The sequence below is a fragment of the Zootoca vivipara genome, chromosome 3, assembly GCF_965207765.1.
Source record: "Zootoca vivipara chromosome 3, rZooViv2.hap1.1, whole genome shotgun sequence".
NCBI lineage: Eukaryota > Metazoa > Chordata > Lepidosauria > Squamata > Lacertidae > Zootoca > Zootoca vivipara.
The window spans coordinates 71,897,818-71,924,597 of NC_142586.1; the positions used below are offsets into that span (position 1 = coordinate 71,897,818).

At 40.4% G+C, this 26,780-nt stretch overlaps 2 protein-coding genes and 1 long non-coding RNA gene across 12 annotated transcripts in view; 2 read left to right on the forward strand and 1 right to left on the reverse strand.

Moving 5' to 3' along the window:
• TTC13 (tetratricopeptide repeat domain 13) overlaps positions 1-19,711 on the forward strand; it is a 31,215-nt gene extending 11,504 nt beyond the window's left edge. For 3 of the 10 annotated variants that reach the window (XM_035108483.3, XM_088666418.1, XM_088666424.1), the window contains 13 exons: positions 75-249; positions 2,540-2,696; positions 6,580-6,710; positions 7,138-7,270; positions 8,352-8,444; positions 10,525-10,608; positions 12,376-12,460; positions 13,828-13,937; positions 14,833-14,968; positions 17,042-17,121; positions 17,624-17,702; positions 18,759-18,838; positions 19,558-19,711. In XM_035108483.3, the coding sequence (XP_034964374.3) occupies positions 75-249; positions 2,540-2,696; positions 6,580-6,710; positions 7,138-7,270; positions 8,352-8,444; positions 10,525-10,608; positions 12,376-12,460; positions 13,828-13,937; positions 14,833-14,968; positions 17,042-17,121; positions 17,624-17,702; positions 18,759-18,838; positions 19,558-19,669 (1,455 nt within the window). In that variant the 3' untranslated portion in view covers positions 19,670-19,711. The remainder of the gene's footprint in view (positions 1-74; positions 250-2,539; positions 2,697-6,579; positions 6,711-7,137; positions 7,271-8,351; positions 8,445-10,524; positions 10,609-12,375; positions 12,461-13,827; positions 13,938-14,832; positions 14,969-17,041; positions 17,122-17,623; positions 17,703-18,758; positions 18,839-19,557) is intronic. The other 7 variants (XM_035108484.3, XM_088666419.1, XM_088666420.1 and 4 more) reach the window with 5 other exon arrangements.
• LOC148686298 (uncharacterized) lies at positions 10,631-22,601 on the reverse strand. Its single transcript, XR_015949066.1, has 2 exons — positions 22,015-22,601; positions 10,631-11,983 (listed from the first exon to the last, which is right to left on the reverse strand). It is a non-coding gene; the product is annotated as an uncharacterized LOC148686298 (long non-coding RNA).
• Positions 22,602-22,666: 65 nt separating this feature from the next.
• The window catches only part of C3H1orf198 (chromosome 3 C1orf198 homolog), a 28,053-nt gene continuing 23,939 nt past the window's right edge, over positions 22,667-26,780 (forward strand). The window contains exon 1 of the mRNA XM_035108482.3: positions 22,667-23,174. Coding sequence (XP_034964373.1) covers positions 22,827-23,174 — 348 coding nt within the window. The 5' untranslated portion in view covers positions 22,667-22,826. The remainder of the gene's footprint in view (positions 23,175-26,780) is intronic.

A 26,780-nucleotide genomic window follows, 5' to 3' on the forward strand; every position in this document is an offset into this window, starting at 1 on the left:
AGTAAATAAAGACCTGTGGTTTGTTTATCTGCAGTCTCACAAATGTATTGATTATTCTCTTTTCAATTTTCCAGAGGTGTCTGCAACTAGAACCATATAATGAAGTGTGTCAGTATATGAAAGGTCTTAGCCATGTTGCTATGGGGCAATTTTATGAAGGAATAAAAGCTCAAACTAAAGTTATGCTCAATGATCCTTTGCCTGGTCAGAAAGCTAGTACAGAGTACCTGAAAGTGAAATACCTCAGAGGTAAGTTGCTGCTAATGAAATATTAATTGTTTCATACCCAGATCCAGGACTTTTTTTCAGCCTGAACTCAGTTCCGGCACCTCTCGGGTGGGTATCATTGCCATTATAAGAGAACAAGGTTCATGGTGTGTTCCAGCACCTCTTTTTCTAGAAAAATAGTACTGCTCAAACCTATGTTAACTTAAGTATCAAATTTGTGGCCATTTTTTAAAAAAAATTGCTGTACTGTATTGTGAAATTCTTTACAGCTTTCATACCTTAAAGAAGTGCCCTATATACTTGAGTATAAGCCGACCCGAATATAAGCCAAGGAACCTAATTTTACCACAATAAAACTGGGGAAACCTATTGACTCTAGTATAAGCCTAGGGTGGGAAATGCGGCTCAACTGCTGCACAATATCTTTGTCATCAACAGGACAGGGAAATGGCAATACAGCACAGGTGCTGCTAAGATCATGAGAAGACTAACTAGAATTAAATGTTTTGGTTCTTACTAAGAGAAGCAGGGGAACTCTATCCTAGACAACATGGAGTATCATTTTATGTTTTAAGGTTTGTTTTATGATTCAATTAACACAATTTCCTGATTCATGAAAAACATTAGGGTAGATGTAACCCAAAAACATTTGAATGTAAATAACTTTGGGAAAGGCAGGAATAACGTGTATGTGTCTTATGGGATAGATTCAGAGAAGAGTGTACAGTGTCTGCTCATTCAGTGGGGGTTTCCTGGCTTCACTCTAAAAAAGATTACTATTTATTATTATTTATTTAATTTCTATACCACCCTATACCCGAAGGTCCAAAGAAACATAAGGAAAAACTTTCTGACAGTATGAGCTGTTCAGCAGTGGAATGGACTTCCTTGGAGGGTAATGGACACTCCTTCCTTGGAGATTTTTAAGCACAGAATGGATGACCATCTGTCATGGATGCTTTGGTTGGGATTCCTGCATTGCAGGGGGTTGGACTAGATGACCCCCTTGACCCTTTGAAATCCTTCAGTTCTGTGATTCCTCCAATCAAGCCCAATGGCAGGCAGCAATCTGCACTGCAGTTGGGGCAAGGAAGCCATTCTAACATCCACCCAATTGGTGCTGTGTGCATTACAGGCGAGTTTGGTAACATCATGCGAGTAGCAGAGGCGGTGGTGGAGGGATGAGTGGCAAGAAAGGAGCCCTTTCTCACTGCTGGTCCCTCTGCCGCTCGCAAGAGCAGATATAGGAGCTGCGGTTGGGAGAGGAGCAGCGCAGGGAAGTACTGGGTTGTGGGGGAGGGAGGTGAAGGTATTAATTGAAATTGTTAAAGATTGGCACTGGATTTAAGAGACTTAAAATAAGGAATTAAAATAGGGAACGATGCAATAAGGAAAGAAGAAATATAAAGTAAAGGTATCGGAGAGGAGATCAGTGTAAATGAAAACATGAGACTTATGGTTTTGCTATATATTATTTTATTTTGGATTTGTCTGTTGTAAAGAATGTACATTATGTGAATAAAACAATAAAAAAACCACAAAAAAGTACTTATTTAGGCTTGTACATTAAACCTAGCTATCCATGAAATTGGCATGCCCTTTCTGTAGATTTGTTTTTAAGTGAAAATATAAAGTTATGTATATGACTACTGTACTTACGTAACTATTGGCTCAGGATATTTTTTCCTTAATAAAAACTGAATTTGTGCAGCTGTCCATATGTACCCTGATCAATTGGATATGGTTTGCCAAAGGGGAAAGTAAGTATTTCAAGGAAAGTGAGACATATTATTTTAATTATTTAGAAATTTTACCAAAAGTTAAAAAAAATATTGAAGTGGTGTACATTGAAATGGCATTGTGAAGTTGTAAGGTTTAATGGTTGCAGTGATGAAAATACCTCACTTAAAGAATCTCTGCTAATGGAAGAAATATTAGGGAAATGATCCACAAGTTTATACTACTTTAAGGAAGTACAGTGCTTTTGTATGGAAATGTCCCCAGATACAACATGTGAACAGTGAACAGTGACATGGTTGTAGTTCGTGTGTGGATTTGGGGGAGGGCCATAGATCAGTGGTAGAGCATCTGCAGGAGGTCCCAGTTCAATCCCTGGCATCTCCAGGTCGGGCTGGGGAAAATGCCTTTCTGAAACCCTAAAGAGCCACTGCCACTTAGTGTAGACAACACCAAGCTAGATGAATCCAGCTCAGTATAAAGCAACTTCATACGAGCGCCTAGCATTTCGCCTAGAGGTCATTTAAGCTGACTTACAGGAAAAGGGGCTAAATTATATTTACTTCCTTCACAGAATATTCTCGCTATCTGCATGCCCACCTTGATACCCCACTTACAGAATACAATATAGATATGGATCTTCCTGGGAAGTTTAAAGATCACTGGGCCAAAAATCTTCCTTTTCTCATAGAAGACTATGAAGAGCAGCCAGGATTACAACCACACATAAAGTAAGTAACTAAATTTACCAATTCTTGGGCTCTGCTGGAAATGTTTGTTAGTGCGCAGTTTAAGGTTTAACTTTAATCACATGGCTTCAAATACAGTCTATGGTTTTATAGTATGTGTTTGTAGCAGGTACAAGTTGAATTCTAGCCTGCACCCACTCCAAAAATGTGTTCTGCTCAAAATGGACCTATTGAAATAAATGGACTTGTTAGTCTACTCTGAGTATGACTTAGTCATAACCCTTTATGGTTTTTGTTGCATTTTAGATCTTTAGCACCAATTTCCCAATACTAGTTTGTTGCTGCTCTATACTGTACTGGTTTTGTGCTTGTGTTGGGTTTTATGTTTTACTGAGTTAGTTTATGATATTTAATATATGTTGTTTGGTTGTATTATTGATCCATAACTTTTTAACCTGCCAAGGGGACTTAGTTGGTGGACAGCACCTTCGTGGATCACTGCCTTGTTGTGGCGAAGGGGCTTGAATAACTCAGAGAAGCTATGAGCTATGCCATGCAGGGCCACCCAAGATGGGCAGGTCATAGTGGAGAGTTTTGACTAAATGTGATCCACCTGGAGCAGGAACTGGTAAGCCACTCCAGTATCTCTGCCAAGAAAACTCCATGGACAAAGACAACAAGCATATAAAAGTTATGACACTGGAAGATGAGCCCTTCAGGTTGGAAGGTGTCCAACATGCTACTGAGGAATAGCAGAGGACAAGTACAAGTAGATTCAGAGCTGATGAAGCGGCTGGGCCAAAACCGAAAGGTTGCTCAGTTGCGGATATGCCTGGAAGCGAAAGGAAAGTCCAATGCTGTAAAGAAAAATATTGCATAAGAGCCTGGAATGTAAGAACCATGAAACTTGGTAAAGCTGGATGTGGTCAAAAATGAGATGGCAAGAATAAATATTGACATCCTGGGCATCAGGGAACTAAAATGGACGGGAATGGGCAAATTTATTTCCAAGACCATCATATCTACTATTGTGGGCAAGAATTCCGTAAAAGAAATGGAGTGGCCCTCATAGTCAACAAAAGAGTGGCGAAAGCTGTACTGGGATGCAATCTCAAACATGATAGAATGAACTCAATACGAATCCAAGGCAGACCTTTTAACATCATAGTAATCCACGTTTATGCACCAACTACTGGTGCTGGAGAAACTGAAATTGACCAATTCAATGAAGACTTACAACACCTTCTAGAAGTGACACCAAAGAAGGATGTTCTTCTCATTACAGGGGATTGGAATGCTAAAGTAGGGAATCAAGAGATAAAAGGAACAACTGGCAAGTTTGGCCTTGGAGTTCAAAACGAAGCAGGGCAAAGGCTAATAGAGTTCTGTCTGGAGAACAAGCTGGTTATCACAAACACTCTTTTCCAACAACACAAGAGATGACTCTACACATGGACATCACCAGGTGGGCAGCATCAAAATCAGATTGATTATATTCTCTGCAGCCAAAGATGGAGAAGCTGTATACAGTCAGCAAAAACAAGACCTGGAGCTGACTGTGGCTCCGATCATCAGCTTCTTATAGCAAAATTCCAGCTTAATCAGAAGAAAGTAGGAAAAACCACTGGGCCAGTAAGACACAATCTAAATCAAATCCCTTATGAATACACAGTGGAAGTGAGGAACGGGTTTAAGGATTTAGATTTGGTGGGCAGAGTGCCTGAAGAACTATGGCAGGAGGCCCATAACATTATAAAAGAGGCAGCAACAAAAACCATCCCAATGAAAAGGAAATGCAAGAAAGCAAAGTGGCTGTCCAATGAGGCCTTATAAATACCAGGGGAGAGAAGGCAAGCAAATGCGAGGGAGATAGTGAAAAATGCAGGAAATTGAATGCAATGACAAACCTAGACAGCATCTTAAATAGCAGAGACATCACCTTGCCAACAAAGGTCCATATAGTTAAAGCTATGGTTTTCCCAGTAGTGATGTATGGAAGTGAGAGCTGGACCATAAAGAAGGCTGATCACCAAAGAATTGATGCTTTTGAATTATGGTGCTGGAAGAGACTCTTGAGAGTCCCATGGACTGCAAGAAGATCAAACCTATCCATTCTGAAGGAAATCAGCCCTGAGTGCTCACTGGAAGGACAGATCCTGAAGCTGAGGCTCCAATATTTTGGCCACCTCGTGAGAAGAGAAGACTCCTTGGAAAAGACCCTGATGTTGAGAAAGATTGAGGGCACTAGGAGAAGGGGACGACAGAGGACGAGATGGTTGGACAGTGTTCTCGAAGCTACTAACATGAGTCTGACCAAACTGTGGGAGGCAGTGGAAGACAGGAGTGCCTGGCGTGCTCTGGTCCATGGGGTCACGAAGAGTCGGACATGACTAAAGGACTAAACAACAACATAATAAGTAATATTAATTTATGGTCCATTTTGTTCTTGGAACTGAGGAAAACCAAATACCTCAACAATCCTAGAGGTCCAAAATAATGAAAAGCTAGTGCAGAAAATGGCTTCATTGCTCTACAGTATGCCCTTTAGTCTGTATTATAAAGAACAGTTTCTGCAAATGTTCTGCAAATTTATTTTTCTTCTTTTTCACAACAATTCAAATTTTATGGTGTCTTGTGGCTCTGGAGCTGTCATTTCACTTAAGAAAGGCAACTCTGAATTACTCATTTTTTCCCCAGTTGTATTTCCTCAGAAGCTGAGGACTCTGTATAGTATGTGACATTCCTGCAAATGAAAGAATTCTGCAAAGCAACTCGATGATATCTGAAACAGAATTTGTTAGATTATTTGTTAGAGGCTGCTTAACTATTGGTTGTTCAGAGGGCACTTGGAAGTTGTGATCTTGGCATTCTTGCTGGCAGGATAAGCAGCAGTTAAGACTCCTTTAAATGGATGTGAACAGGCAGTCCTTGACCTTACAATATTTCTGTTGGACTCCATCAGATCCCATGACTTCTATGGTTTAAATACAACAGATAACAGGGTCACTTATATTACAGAATTAATAATTCCAGTCCAACACAGGGCCTTTATGTTACCCCGACTGAACATTTCCCCCTCAGCTTTTGTCAAGGGCAGATATTCAAACATCCTCAGAAATGATAGACATTGCAAATGTTCTTTGAATGTGCTGGACACTGTCCATTGTACAACCAGCTATGTAAATGCTTGCTATCCCCCCTCCCCTTTTTTGGGTAGTCTAACATCATGGCACAATGAAAATATCAGATTCTATCGGTCTGACATTAACTCAGAAGTAACTGCCAGGGTGGCTGTATTTTTGTCAATAGTATCTCTTAGAGTGGTGAATGCCACTATTTAGCGGGAAGAAACTCCAATGAAAATCCTCATTATTACATATTTTACATGCCTCTTTATTTGTATGTATATATATTTTAAATATATATATGGATGTTTTATGATGGCCTATATTTGCAATGCCTAATAAAGGTTTGGCGAAGTAAGTAAAACTCAATCAGAAAAGAAATAGCATAGTAGTTTTCCTGTAGGACTAATTGCAGTCGTTAACAGTTGTCAACAGGTTTACCATACCCATTGGGTCAATCACGCATCTCTTACTACCCTTCTGAGAAAAACCCCACCCCACCCTCACGTCTGGTGACGTCTGTTTCAGTGCATCTGAAGAAGTGTGCATGCACACACAAGGTTATATCCAGAACAAACTTTGTTGATCTCTAAGGTGCTAGTGGACAATTTTTTATTTATTTATGCCCAAATAGAGTTATAAAAAGGAAAGCTGCAATAAACCTTCCATTATGCTGGGCAGGGGTCGGTAATCTTAAACCATATTTCTAATGCTTGTCTGTCTCACTGGCTGCTACTAATATAGAATCTATGTAAGAAATCATCCTGATATTTTATACTGGCTCTATTTGTGATTTTAAGGGATGCGTTACTTCAGAAATTTGAAAACTATAAACCCGAAATGCAAGAGATGATATGTGTTGCTGATCAGTTGGGTTCCCTAATGCAATATGAGACCCCTGGATTTCTTCCAAACAAGAGAGTACATAGAGGTACACTGGAAAAACTTTATTGGACTATGGAATTAAAAGTACAATGGCGCTTGCTATGATTAGCATTGGATATTTTAAGTCCTGCAATAAAACATCCTCTATTCAGATTGTAGTTCAGCTTATTCAAACATAAAAGAAAACTAATAATAATTATTACAGTCCATTATGTACTATAATGTGTAAATACTTAATGAGGCAGCAACCTCCAGTGATATTAAATATTAGATCCTATGCAGTCATCCACTTGCATCTCTTAGACTGCAATTCTATGCCCACTTACTTAGAGAGTAAGCCTTACTGAACATAGTAAGGGACTTGAATGCATAGAATTGCACTATTTTGATGCTTCAGCTTCTGCCTCATGTTTAGATTTCAAGTATAAATGTGAGTGGGCTTCAAAGGTAACCTACTTTTGTTTGTTGTTCAGCAATGGGTCTAGCTGTGCTAGAAGTAATGCAAGCTGTACAGAGAACGTGGGTGAACTCGAAAGTACGAATTAATGGAAAAACCAGGCTGATGCAGTGGAGAGATATGTTTGACATTGCTGTGAAATGGCGAAGGTAATAAAGGAAGAAATCTAGTTTGTGAATTATCCTCATTATCAAGAGTACTAAATTGTAGGCTAAGCAAGTATTGACTTTATAAAGGCAGAAGCAGAATGAACTGAGGAAGTATTTATAGATTTTGGTGGTTCCTACATCATTACTTCTGCTGTTGATTGCATGATTTATAGCCCTGTCTGTGTGACTACTTCACAAAATCTATTTAATTCTTCTAATAAGGGCCATCTCTGGAGACTGGAGGTCACAGGGCAAATCATAGTGTTGGAACCTTCTCTTACTGCTTGATCCAGGCATGCTGGGTTTTTCTTTTCTCTCCTTCACAAGCTTTCCTCCCCCTACTTCACCCCTTATGCAAATTCTAACTTTACCTTTCATAGTAGTATACACATTGTGTATAATATAGGGCGATGTATAACTTAAATCTTTAATCCAACTTCTTAGATCAAGAAACAAAAGGTATTTTTCCTTGCAAACTAAAGTAAATAAAGTTAAGTCCATTATTTCATTCCTCTTAACATTTCAGATTTGGTTATAGCAATAGTTAAGTTTTGGTTATAGCAAAACATCACCAAGATTAAACTTGATTTCCTGAAGAGCTAACCAGTTTTGTAAGATGTAAAGGCTCAGTGATTCTCCATTCTCTCTGTTCTTCCCATTTCCATTCTCTTCCTTGGCAGTGTTGCCAGCGGCCTTATGAATGCAGATGTGTTGCGGTCGGGCCCAAATCCTCCCCCTATGCCTGTTTTCACAACTGTAAGAGGGCTTCCAGGTCAGCATTTGGGATGCATTCCAAGGCAGTGCTGCTGGCCATGAGTGTCATTATTGTTGCTGTGTAATGGTGAGGTGCCCCACAAAGTCCAGATTGGATGCCCAGATTCCCACCGCCGCCACCCCACATCCCTTAGGAATTAGTTTGATTCTGATCTCCAAGTTAATTTGCTCTAACTCTTGGGGTTAGCACATTATTGTAGGTGGAAGAAAGCAATAAAAAGCTCTTTAAAAATAGATGAAAAAATTAAACCTGAATTAATAAAACTACCAAATCTGTAAGCAGTGTTGATGCAGTGTCTCTTCACAGGATAGCTGACCCAGACCAGCCTGTACTATGGTTAGACCAAATGCCACCTCGAAGTCTTAGCAGAGGCTTTAATAATCACATCAATCTAATCAGGTATGATGCTTTAGTGAAATCTTGTTTGCATCAGAAATTGTGCCAGAATCGCACATTTTGCACAGAGGAGTTCTCGGTGTTGGGATTGCTGAACTTGTATTCTGACGTTTTTTTCTTAAAATGAGTATGTAATGTATTGCATGTTTTATAGTCCCCTTTAGATTTTCCTTTTCCTGAGGAGCTGGAATTGTACACTTGCACTGTTTTGGAGTCAAACAAATAATTCCCATATCTTTCAGTACTGCCTTCTATTAGTTATTTTTCCTACACAGAAACTCACAACTGCTCTTAAAATCTTGACAGCCATTTCTGAAAGGTAATATATCCAGCACAACTGATTCATTATTGCATTATGCTCCATCACAAGCCCACTTCTCTTCAAAGCATAGCTTAGCAATTGTTGTATGTTCCCTCTTCTCCTATACTACAAAACAAGATACCTCGTATTAGAGCAGCCACAAAGAAGAAAAGGCAGAGAACACAACAAAAATATTGTCAATCACAGGGGTTTAGACTAAGGAGCATATATTTAAGCTGCCAAAGTTTGTAAGTTTCCTAGTAAGAACTTGTTGCATTCTTGCTTTGACCAATTACTTCTATTTCTTTGTCCAATCTTTACCAATAGCATCAACCTTTCACAGTACAAGCTGGATATTTTACACTCAGTTTGGGTCTTTCCGATTTTTATTTCCTTGACTTCATTTATATTCCTTAACTAGATTCATATCAAACTTTTCTGAAAATCTGAAGTCAAGTTCTAAAATCTGCTGACTACATAACTACAAGGCCTACCTATAGACTCACTGCATTCTTACTAGATCCATCATAGCTTATTTTGTAGTGTGAAATGTCTTGTCGTCAGCATACAAAGTGTTTGACAGGCAGCAGTGGGTTGTGCTAGAAGTGGAAAGTTTGAATAAATCATTTGGAACTATGATTTCTCTGCTCCTTTTAGAAAAAAAAATCTTCTGCTAATATGATCCTTGCTTTTTCATATACAGTACTGCATTGGTGAATCTGCCTTAAGATGCCACTTTTTTCCAGGCTTCTTTTCATCGCTATTATTATGCAGTTCTTGTTTAGTCATAGCAGGTTTAATTAAACTAATTAAGCACAATTGGCTCAGGTAAGTGAAATTAAAGACGAGTAGCCTAATTAACCCCTGTGATTGACAAGTAGCTTTGTCTCTTGGTATTTGCGGCTATAAAGCTTGCTCTATGAAATCTTGTTTTGTAGACTTGGAAACGAGAAGGGACTTCAACAAGTGCAATAATGGTATGTAGTTTTGCCTTTGGTGTATGTGTTTGTGTGGCTAGCTGCACTCTAGACATACCTTTTTACTGTTCATGAATGTTTGGACAATTACAATTACGCAAACAACATTCTAGATGGAAAACAAAAAATCGTGTTTGCAAGCATTACTCAGAATGAAAATTTAGCTGGAGAGTTTAAATAGATATAAGCAAATATAATCCAGTGGGCATAAATCTTGAAATGAATGATCAATGCATGAGCTTACATTCATTTCCTTTTAATGGCTCTGGTTTGGGGAAAAATATCGATGAATTATGGGCAGTCTGTAACCATATCCTGAGCAGGGCTAAAAAGTTGTATTAGGTGAAATATTCCCATACCTAAAATGATTACAGCTTTCCAATGCATGCATAATGTTGAGTAGCTCAATAAGTTCAAAGGGCTCAAGTTTAAGACTTCAATATTATAAATAATTTTTATAGATGTAGGACCTAATAACTATTGCTCCCAGTTTCCTTAAGCCTGTAAAGACAACCATAGTACAGAAACAAAATAAAACTCAAATTCCTTTTATATAGTTACATCCTTTTTCTTCTAAATGCTAACAATGATACTTGTTAGTTTGATATTTTTAAAGAGAATACATAACATGTCCATAATGCTTTGCAATGCACAAAAGTTCTCTGGCAGGTAGAGTCCCTTGAACAAAGTTTGAACTCCAGTGTTTTACCACATAGAAATCATATATGGTATGTACTTTCACAAATGGTATGTAAATGGTTGCTATTTGTTTAATGTCCTGTTTTTAAAATGTTCTTCTCTGCAGGGGACAAGTTATTAACATAAGATATCTGGAATATTTTGAAAAGATGCTTCATTTTATCAAAGACAGGATCCTTGTTTATCATAGGTAAATAAATTCTTCCTTTTCCTGCATTAATATGGTAAATTTTTATATAGTGTTCAAGAATTAGGTGCTGCACAGTAATATTTAAAACATCCTGCCTGCAGGCTTACAATCTAAACAAGATGAGACCATGGGGAGGGAAAGAAGAGATTAGAAACCAAAAATTTAGGAAATGGTTTAAAACATTGCATAAACAATTGAAAAGACAGAAGGGTGCAGATTTCCGGTGTCAGTGAGGTTCAGAGAAAAGAGACAGCAAGAGAGTGAGGATAGAAATGTGAAATAGAAATGACTTGGGATTTTTCAAAGAAAGCATTGGCTTAGCAAAGATAATAATGCAGTGGGAGAGAAAGAAAAAGGGTGACAGATAAGGAGGGGCCAAAAGGTAAAAGCATAGTAACGAATAAATTTCTGATAAGGAAATGAATTTCAATAACACAGGAAAAAGATGGGCAAATTGAGATACAGTACAGAATAAACCAACGGGCAACAGAGTTAAGAACAGAGAGGAGAGGGTGAAGCTAAAAAACTCCCAAACCAAAAAAGAAGCATGAGAGAATAAAAAACAACCATGATTAGTTGAAAATAGAAGCAAATGCTTTCAATCTCCTTGCAGTCACATCAGAGAAGGGGACATGGGCTCATTATATCATTAAACTATAAAGAGTGGTGTGAAACAGGGCTGTGTTCTCGCCCAACTCTCTTTGGCATATTCTTCTCCCTGTTGCTCTCATATGCATCCAGCTTGACTGAAGGCGGTGTGTTCATCCATTCAAGAAGCAATGGGGCTCTGTTCAACCTGGCATGTCCCTGCACCAAGAAAAGTGCAGTGGGTCCTTATCCGAGAGACGTTGCTTGCAGATGACACAGCCTTGACAATGCACTCTCAGGGAGTTCTACTGAGACTCATCAACCATTTTGCCCAAGCCTGCAGGGAGTTTGGCCTTACCAGGCAAAGACCAACATCCTGGGTTAGGACGTTGCAAATACCAAGATGAAGGTCTACCAGGCTTGCGTGTTGAGCATGCTGCTTTATGGAAGTATGTTGTGGGCAACTTACAACCATCAGGAGTGATGCATCAATGCCTTCCATATCCACTGCATCAGGAAGATTTTGTATATCACATAGCAGGACAGATTTTCAAACAAAGATGTGCTTTCCTAAACCCACGTTCCGAGCATGTTTAGCACTCCTGTCTCAGCAGCGTCTACGCTGACTTGGTCATGTCCACAGAATGGAAGATGGCAGGATCTCCAAGAGGTGCTTCAGGCACTAGGCCCATTGGCAGACCAACTCTGCCAACGTCTACAAAAGTGACATGAAGACAGGCGACATCAACCCTGCCATGTGGGAATCCCTTGCAGATGACAGCAGTGCCTGGAGACAGACAGATAGGTCAGTATCCATAACGATGATTGGTGGAGGAATGAGACCATTGGGAAGAGCGCAAAGAGAAGAAATCCCATGGTGCATCTGCATCAGCACAACCAGACACCTTCATCTGCCCCAGCTGCAATGAAACATGCCTCTCCTGTATCTCTACGCTCACAGCATACTCTTCCATTCTCTCCCAAGACAAACGGATGCCAACCAGGTTTAACTTCATATATGAATAGGTTATATTGTATAGGTTATTTTCTCAGTAATATAACTTAGGTATGCTAAAAAGCTATTGTGCTATGTTGTTAGAATATTTTCACATCAATATAGAAACTAGAACAAAATATTTAATTGAAATTCTATTTAAACCCTTTTGTCTAACCATTTAGTGCTAATAACCACAAAGAACTAGTAGATGTTCGAGAAGCTCTGGAGCAAGTGCAAAAAGTAGAAGACCTTCTCCCAATAATGAAGGTAGTCTTTCTCCCCACCCCACACCCCCAAATCCCTCTCCCATCCAGCAAAACAACTGTATTTTTGGTAATATTAGAACTAAGATCATGCAAATAGCAATAGTTAGTGATGATCCTTCAAATTTCATGTGAAAGTGGAAATGGACTTAAAGCTACCAATTTATACTTGGATATTCTTATTTTTCTAGTACGCCATGAGGGTTTGCTGAGGAAGGTCATTTTGCAAGGGAAAGCACACTATACTCCAAGCTAGTTCTCTGTGTATTACAGTGTCTTGTAACAAATTGTGGGTGTGGGTGTTTATTAGTGTCTCTTGGAATGATGATGGGGTTTTTAATTGCAAAATTGTCCATAGTAAAGAAAATAAGCTCAATGGATCTTACTGCTTTTTAAGTACTCATTACAACGCAGACTTAACAAATACTGCATAAATGAAAAGATACAAATAGCATGAAATGAAAGAGGTGAATAACTTTGAGCAGGAGGCCAACACTTCATTTTGTCACAGTGGGTCATGTGTTACTTATTCATAGGGTCAAACTGGAAGAAATTCACAATTTAGCAACCATTTTAGCTAAAAATAATCCCCTCTGAGATAGAATGTATAACCTTGAGAGTGCTGTTTTCTATTAGTTTAAAGCAGTTAGCTGAATTCAATAATTCTCTAAAGACTGTTGACAAAATGGTTTTCCTGTGCAGGTCCTGACTTCCATGTCAGAAGAAGAATGCCAACATGCACCTGATATTTGAACAGGAAAATATAATAAAAAAATTCCTTCAGTAGCACCTTAAAGACCAACTAAGTTTTTATTTTGGTATGAGCTTTCGTGTGCATGCACACTTCTTCAGATACTTCTTCAGGTATCTGAAGAAGTGTGCATGCACACGAAAGCTCATACCAAAATAAAAACTTAGTTGGTCTTTAAGGTGCTACTGAAGGAATTTTTTTATTTTACTTCGATCCAGACCAACACGGCTACCTACCTGTAACCAGGAAAATATAAAATAGCCCAAGTATCAACAACTAGGGGAAACTATTATCTCTTCTATGTTTTTAGCACATCTTTGTTGTGTGGTATGCCTAAAAAGAGCTCTAACATATTTGCATATGTTTAGGGAGGCCATAGTCCACAAATAGCAAACCTTTCTTACTTTTAAGAGCCCCCCTGAGTGCGATAGGTGAAATTCTTTTAGCAGTGAGAGATAAAAATGCATGTTAGATGTAAACTTTAATGGGAAAGAAACCTTGCCATTTTTTTTATTATAGCCATGCTAGTTACGGTATGTAGTATAAAGGAAAGCTGAAATTGTCTTAATTATAATAAGGAACAAACAAACAAAATCCACTCTTTGATATGTGTTTGAAAGCAGCTCCACAGTAAAACAAGAGATGGATTCACGGTCAACACCAAAGTCCCAAGCCTCAAAGATCCAGGAAAAGAGTATGATGGATTCACTATCACCATAACAGGAGATAAGTAAGCTAAGTTTCTATTTTATATCATGTAAACTACAGGCAAAAGCTTCCTAGGCTTTATTTTAATTATGTTTTAAAAAAATACATTGAAGACAGTGGTATCGCAGTCAAAGGTTAGGCAGATTTCAAATATGCTTGGTTTTCCTTCTGTCGTAAACTTTGTCAGCAAAGCTGCATTTTATGTGCTTTAATGTGGTATTAAATTAATATATTTACACCCATATAATCCATGCAAACATGTCCTAACACTTAGACAAAATATGACTTCACTAACAGCTTGTAAGTTGTATGCACTTATTATAGTTTTATCCTTATCCATATTGGAAGTTTCTCAGGTATGCAATTTGGATGGCACATGTTACCCGCCATTGTTCTTGCTGCTTATGCCCCCCAATTTATATACTAGTATAACAACTCTTCTTCTGTGAAAAAAGTGGGGGGGGGAATCAAAGCAATATTCTGTATTTTTCCTTTTCAGGGATACTCACTAAATTTTTATATGGGCAATGTGGTAGCTAAAGGGTATGTTCCACCAGGTCCTGCTTCTGCCCATTCCTAATCATCTCTCCATATTTGTGCAAGTGTGTGTTTAAAAAAAGATTTAAAATATTACCAACTAATTAACAAAAAATCTGCTTTGTCTCTTTATGTTGCCTTTTCAGTTTTGATGTTTGGTCTCTGAAGCCAAAATAACATTGCATTCATTTCTATATTCAACTGGAAACTATTGAAATACATTTTAGAGCAATTTACTTGAAATTATTGAAATACATTTTAGAGCAACTTTAGAGCAATCGTATATAATCTGTATGCATTTGTATGTGTTTGTTTATGTATGTGCTGTTGAATGTGTGTTTATTTTAAAACACGTCTCTGATGCAGACATATATTTTCAGGATTGGGAACATACTATTTTCAGTTGAAACGCAGACAACAGAAGAAAGAACACAACTGTATCATGCAGAAATAGATGCTCTTTATAAAGACTTAACCACCAAAGGAAAACTACTTGTTTCATCTGCAGAATCTGGGGTAAGATCTTCCATTATGTAATTAGTTTTTAGTATCGTGAGCCCAAAAGGTCTAAGAGCACAGGCAGGCTGATACACAGAGAGATGTTTCTTCAGATATTTGCATCCCAAGGCATTTGTGAACCACCCTGTGATCATTGGTTGAAGGGTGGTATGCAAATTGTCATCATCATCACCATTATAGGCTTGGCAGGTCAACATCAGCACCTTGAATTTTGTCTCAGAAGCATATAGGCAGCTTTTCAAAATGTTTCAACAAACTGTGCCAGTTCACATTCTGTCAGCCACATTCTACTCCAATTATAGCTTTTGTATCCCTTCAAGGGCAACATCATGTAAGAGCAGGTTATAACCAGGAAGTTATCAAACCAGTGACCATCATGGCCAAGCTATTCTGATCTGGTAACAGCTGTGCTGGTGAATCAGATAAAGTGACCCTTTTGGCCCGTTCATCAAAAGACTCATTAGCTGCTCTAGAGAGCAGTGCATGAGGAGGAAAGGTGTCATTTGAAAGGGATTGCCATATTCTTTCTGTAAAAGCAAATTTTAAGGTTCCACGTGTCAGTGTTTTTTGGACCAACATTCTTAGGGCCAAACTGGGCACAATGGGTGGGTGGGTGGGGGGTTGTTGCTGTTATTGTTGCTATTTTTTTTTGTATCTTTATTGTAGATGTTGTTTATGTGGAAATTGTTTCAATTTGGTTGTTTACTTTTTATTTTATTTTTTGTTTATGACTACTTTTGTTATGTTCATCATTATGTGTTTTTTCATGTTGTAAGCCACATTTAGCATGGTTTTAACTCTGGAAAGACGGCATGCAAATAAAATTATTTATATATGTTAGTCCAAGCACACCACTGAAGTCACCTGAGCCTCAAGTGACAGCACTGGGTCAAGCACAACCCCAGACTATGCATCTAAAGCTGTATGTCCAGCCAATTCTCAGACCTGAGAACCAACCTACCCATAGGACCTGTGTCTTGTCAGGATTCAGTCTCAGTTTATTGGCCCTCATCCAGCCCATTACTGCTTCCAGGCACCAGTCCAACACAAAGTATTAGTTAAAACGCATGCCATCACTATAAAATATTTAAGAGATTACTCCTATTTATGGTTAAATGCATAGTATTGTTTAAACATTTTAAAATTTATTTTTGTTGGGCTGGAGCCAGAGTGTTCTTTCTGTGAACTGCCTTTTTCCATTTGTGGAACACACTGAGATACAACAGAAGCTCCCTCAGAAGGAAAGAGGGGAGGCTCTTTTCTCTCATTCCCCCCAAATGCCACCACCCACCTCCCAAGAGCAGCTATTGGTTAAAATCTGATCCCCACCCTACCTTCTTCTAGCAGGAATTCTGCTCACAGGAGCTCTGGATCCAACCCATTTTTTAAATCTCTGATCTATCCTTTCTGTTCCATTACTATTCAAGGTGACTCACAATCTGACACCCCCCAAAATTAACATGGCAGATAATTTTTTTTTAGCATGGCTTGGGAGACAACCACATTAGCTACAAATCTTAGAAAGCCTTAGCAAATGAAAACATGTCTACAGTGGTACCTCGACTTACGAACGACTCGACAACTGAATTTTTCAACTTACGAATGGGGCAAATGGCCGCATGCTTACGAATTTCTCGACATCCGAATGGAAACCACGGCAGTTTTAGATAGGGTTTTCTCGACTTATGAATTTTTAGATGGGGTTGCTTCAACTTATGAATTTTTCCGTTTCCAATCCATTCCTATGGGAAATTGCGTTTCCAATGGCGCTTTTCGACTTACGAATTTTTCGACCTACGAAGGTGCCTTCGGAATGGATTAAATTCATAAGTCGAGGCACCACTGTATATGGCTCACTGTCCTATATACACCTTTTCCTGCTTGAATGCTGCTTCTTGTCATGCTACAACTACCAACTTAATAAAGAATTATACAGATAATAAAATACTGCATAATGAAAGCACTGTATTTCCATGTATTCCATCCATTGAATTTAATTTGCCTAGTGCACGCTGTTTTCTATTGCTATTTTTATTTTTCATGTTAAATACATGGTTTTATTTTTCTTAGGAGTCGGATGCTGTGTGCAGTCTAATCCTGTCTCTTGTATATTATTTCTATAACTTAATGCCTCTGTCCAGAGGGTCCAGGTTAGTATCTTTCTTCATATGTAATAACTATCCGCAAATATTACATTGTGCACAGTGATACGAGATCTTACCTTACCAGTTCTTCTTTTACCTGTCCCAAGTCCTAAACACTTTTGCATAAATGTTGTCAGTCATATTATTCTTGTGTGCACCTTTAATGATAGAACAATTTCTCCATTTTGTAGTATATAACAGTATATTTCTCATTTTGTATTTGACATTTAAAACTTGTCTGATGCTCTGCAGTTGTTTTTTTTAAAATACACTTGGAAGTAAGTCCTGTTGCACTCAATGCATCTCACTTCTATACAGGATTGCACCGTTAAGCATGATATAGCAATATTGAAATTAATACAGCCGGGTCACAAGTACATTGCATTGATTTTAAATATTTATGAAAATGGAGAGTCTCTTAACCTTTAAAAGCAGTAAAATATGTTCTTGTGTTTCCATAAAATGCTTTGTGTGTATTTTATTTCTTCTGTTTTTGTTTGTTTCTCAGTGTGGTGGCTTATTCAATAGTCATGGGAGCCCTAATGGCAAGTGGAAAAGAAGTATCAGGAAAAATTCCAAAAGGAAAGGTACACTCTGAATAAAATGCGCTGAAATTTAGAAAAGAGCAGCTTGTGACAGCCAAGTTTTTCTCTGCAGCTCACACCTGTGTCCAAAAGGTTATTTAACGTGTAATGTGAGGCAGGGTATGAGGGAAGTAATGCAGATGTTCAGGAAGCAGCTTGTGAATATCTGCAACCTTTCAAAAGATAAAGACATGTTATTTTGAAAAAGAAGCGTGAGAGAGTATTCTTGTTTCAAAGTGAGAAGTAGCCCTACGGACTGGAAACTGTTGGTGTAGCAAAATAATTAAATAAAGCAGCAATCCTAATCTCAGAGGGTGATGTCCAGTGTTGCCTAACTGCAAATGGAATGGACACCATTTGCAGAAGTTCTCCACCCTACCCTTTAACCCTGACCTGCTCTGGAGGGTTAGGGTACCATCTAGAACTAACTGGAAATCTGCATTTGGCAGTGGGGTGGGGAATAGGAAAAGAAATTCCACTGCATTATTGAACTTTCTCTCGTGCAATGTTGGATAGATCACCCAGTGGAACTTGCTTCCTAGTAAATCTATTTCCTAGATTTAACTATCATTAGGTAATGTTCCTGTTATTGTTCTTGGCAGGTGTTAGAAGTGATGGAGTATGTTGTAAATGAGATGAAAGTTTTTATGCGATTAATAGTAACTTCTCTTTATGATCAAATGACATTTTTCACATTTTTTTGCTTCAAAATAGTCTGGGACTTTGTGTCTTGCAACAGGAATCATCAATAACAACAACAACAACAACAACATCATATTATTTATACCACACTCATCTAGTCTCTTGTGTGGTGGTTTTCTTAAAATTTTAAATCTCCCCCCACCCTGAAATCATATTAGCAACTTCAGCCTTTCATTGTTGTACCACAACTGCTAAAATAGCATATTTAAAGCAAACAAATCCAAAGCATACAGTTCAGCTCTGCTTGTCTTCCAGCTTCCATTACAAATACCTTTTTGATGGTGCTAAATGTGAGAGTATGTTCTGACAGTGCACTTATTTTTGCATTTAGTTGTTTATATTTAATGTGTGTTCCAGCTGATTGATTTTGAAGCTATGACAGCAGCTGGATCAGAGGCCTTCAGTAAAGTGGCAAAAGATTGGCTGAATTTGAAAAGGTAAAATTGTTAATGTTGGCTCAAGGTTTTGCATGTCCTAAAAAAAAAAAAAAGTCCTAGCTTTCCTCAGAAAGGCAGTCTTTGTTACATTGAAAAGTTGAGTTAACAGAAGAGTGCTTTCACAAATTCAATCTTATGGCAGCTATTGCATTTCACCCTCTGCCCATATATCTATGCCTGCTGCTTGTGATAACAATGTAGTTCTTGTTAAACTTAAACCACCACATCTAAAAGGCCTGGTTCCTATTATAATTTAAGCAGTGCTGAAGTTACATGAAGCAATAGACTCAAACGAGAAACTAACTATTTGAATTTGGCACACCATAGAGGTCTGCATGTGTGGCATTTTACTCTCTAGCAGAAGGGGAAAGTAACCTAATACATTTCTTTGTGGTTTTCTGAATTAGAACCATGGTGATAATTAGCTTCCTTCATTTATAGTTATCATTGCAATCTACTTAACAGTTCTTATACAATATATGTTGTTGAATGTCTGAAATAATGAACCATACTATTGTGAATCTTGGTATTTTAATGCTAGACCATTCTGAAGACAAAATGCATAGGTAGTCACTTGCCCAAAAACTTGAGCAATAAATTTCCAGCTGAATTAAATTAGCATTTTTAGAGCTCTTAAGCAAAAATGCAAAATATCAGGTTTATTTCAAACTTAAGTCATGGACTATATTTCTATTAATATTTGCATTTTCCTTTTCCAGCATTTCGCCTTCTTACAAGAGTCTTCCACTGGTATCAGAATACTTTCCAACATTAAGAACCATGATCGAAGCTTTAAGTACAGATTCAGCTCATTGCCTGAAAAGGCTTTAGTTGCTGTGTAACGTACCTCAATAAAGAGCACTGACCACTTTATTTGTATGTTGTTGATGGTGCAACTCCTTTGTTCCTGATTATTTTTGTGGATTCTAAATAATTGAATCACTTCCTTTTAGGAACCCAAAAGAAAACAAAAGCCTTTTCTATAACTAAGAATTATTGGATATATCCAGAAGAAATACAGCTGATTTCAGCAAAGAACCAGTTGCCAGAAGGCAAAAGGGTGCTGCTCAACTAAGATTTACTCAGAGTAGACCCCAATTACTGAACATGGCTTGTTTATTTCATTTGGTCTACTCTGAGTAAAATTTAGTTGAATACCACACATACACTTCTGCCACACATTATATGCACTGAAGTGTAATTTTAGCCTGTTCCCTGCAATGGTTTAAATTTCACAAAGTCACCCAAAAGAATGATTTAATAGGTTGGCAAAAAAGCCTGTTTTATTACTTGGATGTAAGGTCTAAATATCTATAAAAGGGAGGCATGGCTTATTAGCCCTCATTCTGTCAATTACTGCATACAGGCACTGATCCACTTCCTCTCCTGTATTTGATGAAAGTGCTGAATGTCACCTGCATATTAGTGACACCTCCTCTCCCAGTGATTTCATGTAGATGTTAAATAGCATGGAGATGAAACCCTGTGTGACGAAAGTGTAATCACCACCACTCCTTTTTGGAAGTGGCCTCTACGTAAGAAAGGAGCCACTGCAAAACAGTACCTCCAACACCCAGCTTGGACATCCTATCCAGAAGGATACTATGGCTGGTATCAAAAGGTCCAAGAGCATCATCAGGATTACACTCCCTATCTTTCTCACAGCAAAGCTGACCAATAAAATGTGTGTTCCAAAACCAGGCTTCAAACCCAACTGAGATGGAGCCAGGCAATCAGATTCAGGCTGCAGAAAGATCTTTGGCAAGTAATTAGAGTTTTCCAAGTCTTCTGACACCCTTTCATCTGTCATAATATACTCAGTTTGCTTTGTTAAACCAGTTTGGTTGGTTCTCTCTACCCATTAGTCAGCAGGTCTAGTAATAAAGGTCTAGTAATAAAGAAGTCATTGTATACTGTTATACTAAGATTTATGTACTGGAACAAAATACCTGGCACTTGCTAAGAATGAGCACAAACATTTTAATGTAATTCTGGGACTAGCTCAGGAAGAAGATGCATTTTGGATTACGACCAATTCAAACCCGGAAGTGCGCGTTCCAGTTTGCGAACTTTTTTTGGATTACAACCTGTGTTTTTTTTAATTACGAACATTTTTTGTTGGTTTACGAACAATTTATTTTTAATTACGACCGGGGTTTTGGGGGGAGGCCCCATTGGCAAAAGTGCACCTTGGGTTACGACCTGTTTTGGTTTACGAACAGACCTCTGGAATGGATTATGGTTGTAAACCAAGGTACCACTGTATGAGGGAATAAACAGTACAGTGGGAAAACAAGATATAACGGAAAATGGAGCATCTTTTTCCATCATGTCGAAATCTAGAGTCCTTGGGAAGAGTTTTAGCCACAAACACCTTCAGGGATTATATCCAGTTTCTTCAAATGCATCACTGACTGATGAATCTTTTACCTGCTGCTTTCTTGTTGAGAGTGCTCATAATAATTCTACAACAACACCCTTAACAACTCCCAGGCTGTTTAAAGTGGTATGATACTGCTTTAAATGTATAGTTCAGATGGGGTCTGACGGTTGCTTGAGTGTCACAAGAGGTCTCTCCCTCACAAACAAATAATATAGGATGAATATATTAAATTACTAAATTAGTAGACTATAGGATTACTTGGTAATTTATTCATAAAGCATCTGGTTACTCATATTGCCTGACAATACAATAATTTCAAATATGCTCTACTGTACTAAAGTTTTGGTTCAAATACCAAAAACCCGCCAGAGTTAAGTCCATTCAAGCACCACAAAATTGGGAAGCCTTAACCCCCATGCCCCACGATCAGCAATGCTGCTGTACACTATCACCAATTACCCTTGCTTCCATCCTACCCTACACACACAAACCCTCTCCCTTGGTCTTTCAGGCCCAAACGCAGAAGGGAGGATGGAGTGTTTGGGACCACCAAAGGTGCCCTATGTCTTCCTGGTCCTGCCTTGCCTTGCCTTATGGAGCATCTGGACACAAGGATGAACCCTTCCCATCTGTCACAGAGCTACCCAGACAGTAAATTACACAGTTCAAAGTTGGTGTTAACTCTTTATTAGCAAAAACACTAGTCACAGACTTGGCTGTCAGGCCTAATGAGCACAGCAGCTCATTTCCAGTGTGTCTTACCATGAAAGTTGCCAAGAGTAAAGATCCTCACCTCCCTACAGCCACCTGTGTCTCCTCCTCTCCAGGGCTTTGAGAGTGAGCCTGTATGTTTGTCTTTGCTCCTCCCATTCCATACCTCTTCTGGTTCTGGGAACAGTGACGGCGGCAGGGAGACACCCCTGCTTCTTCAGCAGTCTGACTCATCTCTGCCTCTTGGCCTCCCTCATTCCACTCTCCTGACTCTGCTTCTGGACTTTTCTCTTCCAACTTCCCACACCTCCTCTTCCCAGTCTTCTCTTTCTGACTACACACCGTCCTACCTCCACTCTCCAGACTTCATCCTTTGGTGGTTCCCCAGCCATTCCTCGGCTTCCAACCAGGTGACACCATCCCTCTTGGGCGAGGTGGATCCAGGCTAAAGCCGGCAGGGTGCTAGATGCAATCCGTCCACCACAATCGCTTAGTAAGTCTGATTTGATCACCGCCCCCCCACCCCCGTATACGTTTGTTACGCGTAATTTTGTGCTGTTAATGGCAAAGCGCGCTGCTTTGGAAAGGGCTCCTGGGTCTTTACGCGGCGCAACACCCACGCGGCCCGCGTTGGGAACAGCATCGATACCTCGTCCTGAACTCGTGTGCATGTGTGTGTGTCTGTTGTGTGTTTGTTTTTAAGGGGAGGACGCCTGGGAGGCGGTCTTAAGAGCAGGGGCGGAGCCAAAGGCTTCCGGGAGGCGGAAAGCGGGGCTGTGCGCGGAGCCGAGGAGAAGGAGGGCGCGGCGGCGGGCGAACGAGTTATTTTGTGCTCCCGGCTCGGCTGCGCTCCACGCCGGCGTCCGAGCGCGCGCCAGGGCCCCGGGGGCGGCGATGGCTTCGATGGCGGCGGCGATCGCCGCTTCCCGCACGGCGGCCCTGAACGGCAACCGGCCGCTGGACGAGCGGGAGCGCAAGCGCTTCAGTTACTTCTCGTCGCTCAACCCTATGGCGCGCAAGATCATGGCGGAGAAGGAGCGCATCCGCGAGCGCTACGGGCCCGACTGGGAGCGCCTGCCGCCCCGCCAGCAGGACGAGATCATCGACCAGACCCTGGTGGAGCCCCACATCCAGGCCCGCTACGCGGCGCACCGAGGGGTCGCCCGAGGACCCCCGCCGCCGGTCTGCTACCCGAACCTGCGCCTCAACACCGGCCAGAAGGTGGTGCACTTCGGGGACGAGGTGAGATCCCGCTCCGAGCGAAAGGACTCTCTGCACATGCTCAGGAGCACGGTTTGTTGTCGGATCCGGGCCTGCGTTGCAGGGATCTGCTTGGCCTCCAAAGTTACGCCCCCTTGCGATGGTGTCGAGGGGGGTAGCCTCTGGGGAAAAGAGATTTGCAGGGGGAAAGAATATAAAAGCAGAGGAAGGGTTTTTCCCTTTTAAAAAAGCATATTTGTTTATTCAAGGCAGGGGTTTGAAGAATTCCTCTCTAGAAGTAGTTTTCAGTGCTAGTGGAACATGTGTTGCAGGGAGAGATTTCGTTTAGACATGTACAGAGTGCAGGTTCCACTCCTTACTTAGCATAGCCAGATCCCCCAAGCCTGAGATTTGCAGTGACATGGCAGAGAATCATGTATCACTTCTTGACAGACTTGCGGGTTGAGTATCTCATGTGGTCCAAGTACTAAAGGACTTCTACCTAGGGCTGCAGAGCTTTTGGCACTCCAGATGTTTCTGGAGTCTGAACTCTCAGCATTTCAAACTATTGACTCTGCTGGTTGGTGCTGACGGGAATGGAGTTTAACAACACCTGGATGACTGTGCTGTGACCTAGGCTGTGCTCGCGCTACCATTTACTCTGCATCAAGCAAACTGCCACAAACACACAGAGAGAAATGATATAAGCCACAATTCTTTATCCTGTTGTTTCTTAGGAAATACCGTGTTTTGATGCATTTCCCCCCAGACTAGCTTCGATCTGAATTGAGAAAAACCCAGTCATGTGTACACAGTGCTAGGCATGCTTACTTGGAAGTAAATACTACCGGTACGGCGTTCAGTCAGATTGACTCTGATGAAAGGGGAATTTAGGATTCCAACATAAGACATTACAGTGGTTGCTTCTTCAGTTTAACATGGTTTAAATTTCTTCTTTTACAGCAGAAATTAAACTGCATTTTCAGTAGCTGTTGAGTGGGGTAACTGAAGTGTGTTCTTTTAACCACTTAAAACTGGTGTGGCTTTTGCTGCTAGCTTTCTGTTGTTAGCTTTCTGCTGCTGTTATTTGGAATTGTGGTTTTTTCAAAAAGAATTGCGTGTGCAAATGTATATTATTATAATATTAGCTTTATGCTTCAAAATATGCTTTAAGTTACTTGGAGACCAACTCATCTAGTATTTTTGTTACTGCTGCTGATTTTTATTGTTGGTAAGTACTTAGCAATGGAACTGTTCCTTTTATTGTCGGTGATGTAGGTGATGTGCTTTTACTTGTGGCTGTAGAGCAGGGGTCACCCAACTTACCGGGCTTTGGGCCGGTGCCTGCAGCGCCTATCGCGCGGAGGGCAGGGGAGCGTGCAGGAGCGTGTGCCCATACGTGTGCGCACACGCTATTTCCGGTGCACGTCCGGGTCGCAGGAGCACCAGAAATAGTTTGTGCGCATGCACACGGGCCTCCGACCTGGAAGTGCACCGGAAATGACTATTGTGCATGTGTGTGAACTATTTCCGGTGCTCCTGTGGCCCAGAAGTGGGCAGCCACGCCGGTAAGAGCGGGCGACAGCGGCAGGGGTCGCCGCGGGCCGGATAAATGAGTCCTTCGGGCCGTATCTGGCCTCCGGGCCGTAGTTTGGGGATCCCTGCTGCAGAGTCTCTTTTCTCATGCATCACAGCTGCAGCTGTCAAAGCTAATAGTAGTAAGACCAGCACCAGCAGCTGGAAAGTCCAGGAGGCTGGGGAGAGGACTCTTGTCTTCATTGCTCTTCCCAGCATTTCCCTTTTGCTGCTTTTGGGCTCCCCTGCAGGAGAGGTGCGGGAGCCAGCTGCAAATCACCTAACCTGGTGAGAAGACCTCTTCCCCTCTGAACTGTATTGAAACTGGACTGCTGAAGAGACCAGCACCAAGAACTTCATTCATTGTTGACTTTTTCTGCTTTGAACGTACTGTATGTTTTTGGGTCTGGATTATTTTTTTCATAATAGGGAATTCATTCCATGTGTGCTGAATTGTTTATTTTTGTCCAGTTAGAATTACAGAGTCGGAACAGACCCTGAGAGTAGGGATCCTGCCCGCAGCCGTCCCCGGGTGGGCTCAAACCATCAACCTTCTTGTTAACAGCCAGATGCACTGACCCATTGCACCACAATGCTCCCCCTAACCTGTTTTGTATTTTGGTATCAAGTGGATGCTTGTTGTAAGCCGCTTAGGGCACTGCTAACTGTGGAAAGGTAGCACATAAATAAATGAAACCAGTCAATCATTTGTGCAACATGCCATTACATCACTGTAAAAAGGCAGTTCATGAGGTCATAATGAGAACATAATGAGAACATTTCTGCTTCTGCTTCATTGACTATGCAAAAGCCTTTGACTGTGTCGACCACAGCAAACTATGGCAAGTTCTTAAAGAAATGGGAGTGCCTGATCACCTCATCTGTCTCCTGAGAAATCTCTATGTGGGACAAGAAGCTACAGTTAGAACTGGATATGGAACAACTGATTGGTTCAAAATTGGGAAAGGAGTACGACAAGGTTGTATATTGTCTCCCTGCTTATTTAACTTATATGCAGAATTCATCATGCGAAAGGCTGGACTAGATGAATCCCAAGCCGGAATTAAGATTGCTGGAAGAAATATCAACAACCTCAGATATGCAGATGACACAACCTTGATGGCAGAAAGCGAGGAGGAATTAAAGAACCTTTTAATGAGGGTGAAAGAGGAGAGCGCAAAATATGGTCTGAAGCTCAACATCAAAAAAACCAAGATCATGGCCACTGGTCCCATCACCTCCTGGCAAATAGAAGGGGAAGAAATGGAGGCAGTGAGAGATTTTACTTTCTTGGGCTCCTTGATCACTGCAGATGGTGACAGCAGTCACGAAATTAAAAGACGCCTGCTTCTTGGGAGAAAAGCAATGACAAACCTAGACAGCATCTTAAAAAGCAGAGACATCACCTTGCCGACAAAGGTCCGTATAGTTAAAGCTATGGTTTTCCCAGTAGTGATGTATGGAAGTGAGAGTTGGACCATAAAGAAGGCTGATCGCCGAAGAATTGATGCTTTTGAATTATGGTGCTGGAGGAGACTCTTGAGAGTCCCATGGACTGCAAGAAGATCAAACCTATCCATTCTTAAGGAAATCAGCCCTGAGTGCTCCCTGGAAGGACGGATCGTGAAGCTGAGGCTCCAATACTTTGGCCACCTCATGAGAAGAGAAGAATCCTTGGAAAAGACCCTGATGTTGGGAAAGATTGAGGGCACTAGGAGAAGGGGACGACAGAGGACAAGATGGTTGGACAGTGTTCTCGAAGCTACGAACATGAGTTTGACCAAACTGCGGGAGGCAGTGCAAGACAGGAGTGCCTGGCGTGCTATGGTCCATGGGGTCACGAAGAGTCGGACACGACTAAACGACTAAACAACAACAATGAGAACATTGGAAGCAGTAGTGAAACAGGGTGTCATTTGTTCTTCATGGTTGCTACCTCATCCTGAACAGGCGAAGGCAAACTTGCATATGTTCAAGCATGGACATTATTTTCTCAAAGTAGCATTGTCTAAGCTGCCACTGTTTTTAACAGTAGCTTTTTTAAAAAAATGCTGATTTGGACTAATTAAATTT